The following is a 6,000-nucleotide window of genomic DNA, read 5'->3' on the forward strand; positions in this document are numbered from 1 at the left end:
TTATTTTCATCTCAGTGACTTGTAGATCACTGGTGAATTTTATGAGAAACTCCAGTGATTTTTTTAAATCACCCCTAAACTGCTTGCATAGAATTCTCCAACAGTTAGTTCCCTTTATGGTGGCTTTCCCAGGAGGGAATGTAAAGATTCTATTACAGGATTCAAGTGTCTCTCCTAACAATTAATTAAATGTTCACCAGTAGAATCTGTGTTTCCTCCATGGCTGTCTTCTGTGATAAGACTTTTATAATATCAAGCATTTTGCTCTAAACGCTTACTATAGTATCTAGAATCTGTTTTACTTTCATGGAGATATCTTGTTAAGCAAGCTTACCCTTCCAGGGCATACATAGGGTGTTGTCAAATATTTACTGCATTGTAATAATTTAATAAGCGCGCTAACCACTGCCGTCGAGTCGATTCTGACTCATAGCAACCCTATAGGACAGAGTAGAACTGCCCCATAGAGTTTCCAAGGAGCACCTGGCGGATTCAAACTGCTGACCTCTTGGTAAGCAGCCCTAGCACTTAACCACTATGCCACCAGGGTTTCCAATAATTTAATAAGAATAGTAAAATTAAAATGAAAAATAAAATACTCTAGGTACAAAACCAAAAAACCAAACCCGTTGCCGTCGAGTCAATTCCAACTCATAGCGACCCTATAGAACAGAGTAGAACTGCCCCACAGAGTTTCCAAGGAGTGCCTGGTGGATTTGGACGGCTGACTTTTTGGTTAGCAGCTGTAGCACTTAACCACTACGCAAGCAGGGTTTCATCCAACAATTCTTGAGACCAGGGAGGGATACCTTTCTATTGTAGTAAGTGGCTAGAGCAGATAGAAAGCATGGCTGCATTTGGTCATGAAAAATCCTCCTAACAGGGACAAATACAATGCTAATGAAAATATTCAAAACTACAGTATTGACTAACAGGTGTTCTTTTTTTTTTTTTAAATCTGAACTAGAGGAATATTAAAAATGTGTTTAAGCCAGCTTTTGGTTATACTTAATATTATCTACTGTTTCCCAGGGGTTATGAGTTGAAAACTACTCAAGTGTACTTTGTTTCTCTACTTTCTTTCTGGACTTCAGGCCAGATGGAGACTACCTATCTTCACTTAATGATGGAAACATTAAAAGCAGTGAAGGAAATTCATCTGGACACTTACCAAAATTCTGCCATGAGTGTGGGACCAAATACCCTGTAGAATGGGCAAAGTTCTGCTGTGAATGTGGCATTCGAAGAATGGTTCTGTGAACACAGTCCAAGGTCCAGAGTTGTACAATGATAGCTGCTTGGATGCTGGAGCGCTTCCTCTAGTTATTTTGTGCTGAAAACACTCAAAATACCTTTTTCAGTAATTTGGAGCATAATTGTTTGGCTGTGTAATGTGTGTGTATATATATGTGTGTATATATACTGTATATAATAAATGGCTGATACCCCATTCTGGAAATGTTCACTTAACCTGTCAAGATAATTTCAAATGGAATCATTAACTTAGATATTAATTTTTTGGTGGTGGCGTGAAACACATTAAGTATACTTCCACAAACCCAAACTCTAGTCTTCGCCCTTCAGCCTTTAGGATAATCATTACCTTGAGCAAAAAAATCAGAGTTTTTTGTTTTTATTGGTGCCTATCTTTGAATGCAAACCCTGGTGGCGTAGTGGTTAAGGGCCACAGCTGCTAACCCAAGGGTCGGCAGTTTGAATTCGCCAGGTGCTCCTTGGAAAGTCTACAGGGCAGTTTTACTCTGTCCAATAGGGTCGCTATGAGTCGGAATCGACTTGACGGCACTCGGTTTGGTTTTTTGGTTTTTTTTTTTTTTTTTTTAAATCTTTGAATAGTATCATAATAGGATGGGATGTTGGAATTTTGTATTTGAAGATAATATTTTTAGTCACAAATTGCTGTGTGAGATCATCTTCCTGCAGAGCTCTTGAACACCCTAATTTTAATGAGTCTTAGAAAATGAGAGCCAAAACAAAAAACAAAAAAAAACCATGAGATCTGTGTTATCCTTTATTTAGGATATTATTAGTTAAATAATTTCAATGTTCTTATTTTTTGAAAATGTAATTATGCAATTTCCTTTCCAGAGAGACAAATAAAAATACAAATGTATCTTATTCTATTTATAACTGATTTTTAATTCTTTGGATGAGTTAAACATACATTCTTTCTACTTTCAATTGTGTCTCCAAATTTCACGTTTTTACTTCTTTCCCTAACCTCATATCTGAATAGTAGCCTTAATATACTAATTCATTATTTGCAAAATATGAAAATATAATTATTGAATGTACAATGCACAAAATTCCTTGCAAAATCTTACATGTTGAAAATACATTTTCTTTCTCTATGTCTAAATTTAGAAGAAATTGTTTTAACAGATTTTAAAACAGACCACCTCAGCTAATAAATAATAATTGTGGAAATTAATCACTAATGCAGGGCATGCAGGTAAAAAGTGTTTGAATTTTAGTTCCTTGAAGTACAGTTAGATGTAGCTATGAGAAGGTTATTAGAATGTCTAATATTTCCTACTCATATTCTGTAGTGTTTAGTGTTGAAACACCATTTAAATCACAATAAAAAGCCAATTAAAATGTATTGTTATAGTGTGTAGTTGCTTTGTTATATAATTAAACATACACATTTACTGTTCCTCCTTAACTATGACTAAATCCAGCTTTTAGTCATTGTCGTTCACAGTGTACCGTAGTGTTCAGTGATAGGTCTCGCTGATTGCTTACGCAGCCGTATTCGGTAATTCCGCAGTAATTTCTGGTCAGTCAAACCTGAGAGCGCTTGGATCTCCTTTTCAAGGTACAAACGTATCTTTTATATTTTAGGCAATTTCTAATTCTTGTTTGTGATTGCAGTCAGCTATTAGGGTCAACACGGAAATTTGTGGCTTAGAATGTTCTGACTCTGAAATTGATTTATGCTTATACTTTATAATTTTATTTATTCATTGGTATCTTTTTTTTATGTGTGGGCATGGGAGTATAGGCTTAGTGGTAATGGGGTTGTCCTTTTACATGCCTTATGATTTTTGATTTTTGTTATGTGGTTTTTATTTGTTTTTTCTGGTTGTTACTCAATCATGTTGATCCAAAATAAATAATAAAATAATATTGGTCTAACAACTAGAATACACTGCAATAAATTTAGGAGACTAGTATACATATGGAAATCCTGGTGGCACAGTGGTTAAGAGCTACATCTGCTCCCCGAAAGGTCAGCAGTTCAAATCCACCAGGTGCTCCTTAGAAACTCTATGGGGCAGTTCTACTCTGTCCTATAGGGTCGCTATAAGTTGGAATCGACTGTATAGCAATGGATAATGGGTAGTATACATATTAGAATTCTATTTCAATAATTTTTGTTTTTTTGTCCTAATTGTTATAACTTATCTGAAGAATATTTAACTTTTATCTAGAACTGAGCACTAATTTCTTTCAAGTATTGTTTTTAAGATGACGTGATTTTTTTTTTTTACCTGCAAAGGAAGGGGTGGCTAAACGAGTTCGCATTTAGTAAACTGGCACAGGTTTCTCACTGAATTTTACAGTAGCTAATAAATGTTTGATTGTGCTACATGGAAAATGAGTTGGTAAGAAATCATCTAATTTCGAATCGCAGAGGTTATTATAAACAGTAGAGAGGTGAACTATTTATGAATTATGAAACATGACAATGTATTTATATGCATTTTTATATTATTTTCACATTATCCTCACATTGATTTCTTGTGCAATAGTTTGGTTTTTAAGAAATTTTCCTAGATACATGCATCATTTATTTATTTTCCTCCAAAATACTTGTCAGTGTTATAGAATAAAAAATGATTTTAAGCTTAAATTTAAAATGTAGAAGTTGCTTATATATTATTCTGAAAGCTATTAGCTAGAAAAAATAAGATTATTGTGACTACTGTTGTCTCTTGTCCAGTATATATATTTTTTAATTACAAATAATGTCTTCATTTTTGAACCTATTCAATAAAGACATGAAGCATAAAAATGCCAACTGGTATTCATTGGTGTCTTCTTAGCTTACCATATAAGATAACACTCCAAAATATTAAAAGAAAAAAATACTGAAGTTAAAAATGTGTATTTTTCTATGAGAAAGTAGGTTTTCATTGACAGTTTTTTTTTTTTTTTAAATGACATCAACTTGTTAAACAAGTTCTTACTATTTTATTGGACTGAAGTATTCTAGAACTTTAAAGTATTATAAATGATGCGTAATTCAAAGTATAGGTATGTTTTCGCCACAAGTTTTTTAAGGCATAGACGCATTCTCTTCATAGCCAATAATATTTAACATTTGAAAACATGGGTGACATCAACGTTGATGGCAAACATTATGGTTATTTCTAGCTAAGTAATAAACAGTGTAATGGCAAAAAGCTAATATCTTGTGATGAATATTATTTAGACCATCATGTGTGAAATTGTAAAAAGTAGCTGTCCGTAGTGAAAATATGACCAGATTCAAAAACCAAACCAAACGTGTTGCCGTCCAGTCAATACCAACTCACTGGGACCCTGTAGGACAGAGTAGAACTGTCCCATAAAGTTTGCAAGGTTGTAAATATTTACAGAAGAACACTGTCACATCTTTCTCCCTAGAAGTGGCCGACCTTCAGGTTAACAGCCAAGTGCTTTAACCACTGTGCCACCAGGGCTCCTCGTGACCTGATTAGACATGTTTAATATGTATTCAGTTTTATTTAGGTTAAAGATGAACACTTCTATCATTTGGTCAAGCTCAGAGAATGCAGTGCAAATAAATAACATGAGTTCTGCTGTGTCTTTGAAGCTGTGTACTACTATTTGAATTGCATATATATGTATTTTATATAAGTGTTACTTAGCTTGAGTTTTCCAACTATCATTTGATAGAGCAGCGGAGAATTATTAAAACAAAGTGAAAACTACACTCAATTTTTATGTAGAAATCTTTCAATTAAATACTGTTGTCAGTCAATTCTGACTCATAGTGACCCTACAGGACATAGACCACCACATCGTTCTCCCTCGGAGTACCTGGTGGGTTCCAACTGCTGACTTTTGGTTCGCCACCGAGCACTTCAACCATTGGGCCATCGTCAGGGTTAAAGAAAAAAAAGGACAAAAAACCATCGCCATCAAGTCGATTCAGACTCACAGCGACCCTGTAGGACAGAGTAGAACTGCCCAATAGGGTTTCCAAGCAGCAGCTGGTGGATTCTAACTGCTGACCTCTTGGATAGCAGCTGAGCTCTTGATCACTGTGCTAGCAGTGGTCCATTGTCAGGATATTCTTGACTTAGAGTTTTGCTTTTTTTTTTTGGCTTATATGTGAATTGCTTTTTGGCCACTAGAGGGTGCTTTTGGATAATTTAATATTTCCGGTCTTTGTTGTTGTTAAGGTCTCTCAGTAGCATACCAAACCCTTTGCCATGGACTCCATTCTGACCCATAGCAACCCTATGGGTGTGATTTATTTGACAATATGAAATTACAGAGATTTAAAAGAGGTAGTTTTTTTGTTGTGATTTAATAACCCATAAGTTGATTTCTTAGAAACCTAAAACCTATTGCCGGCAAGTCAATTCCAACTCAGTGACCCAGTAAGACAGACTAGAACTACCCCATATGCTTTCCAAAGCTATAATCCTTACAGAAGCAGACTGGCCACATCCTTCTGCTGCTAGTGGCTGGTGGGTTAGAAGTGCTGACCTTTTGGTTAGCAGCTGAGCACTTAACCACAGTGCCACTGGGGCAACTTTACCCTGTCATAGGGGTTCACTATGAGTCGGAATCGATTCAACAGCACGTAACAATATGTAAGCAGAAAATTACAACTTGGGACAAAAATAAGCAATTTATTTTAATGGAAGTTTATTATAAAGGTATCAACAAAAGTGCTGAGGAAGTTTTGAAGAGGGATCCCATCACCACAGGTTATACAGCTGACTAATTCCTACTCTTTTTTCT

At 35.3% G+C, this 6,000-nt stretch overlaps 1 protein-coding gene across 2 annotated transcripts in view; it reads left to right on the plus strand.

Moving 5' to 3' along the window:
- ZC2HC1A (zinc finger C2HC-type containing 1A) overlaps positions 1–4,042 on the plus strand; it is a 63,911-nt gene extending 59,869 nt beyond the window's left edge. For both annotated transcript variants that reach the window (XM_064267861.1, XM_010588364.3), the window contains one exon: positions 1,095–4,042. In XM_064267861.1, the coding sequence (XP_064123931.1) occupies positions 1,095–1,260 (166 nt within the window). In that variant the 3' untranslated portion in view covers positions 1,261–4,042. The remainder of the gene's footprint in view (positions 1–1,094) is intronic.
- The last annotated feature ends 1,958 nt before the right edge of the window (positions 4,043–6,000 follow it).

The sequence above is a fragment of the Loxodonta africana genome, chromosome 14 (genome assembly GCF_030014295.1).
Source record: "Loxodonta africana isolate mLoxAfr1 chromosome 14, mLoxAfr1.hap2, whole genome shotgun sequence".
Classification (NCBI taxonomy): Eukaryota; Metazoa; Chordata; class Mammalia; order Proboscidea; family Elephantidae; genus Loxodonta; species Loxodonta africana.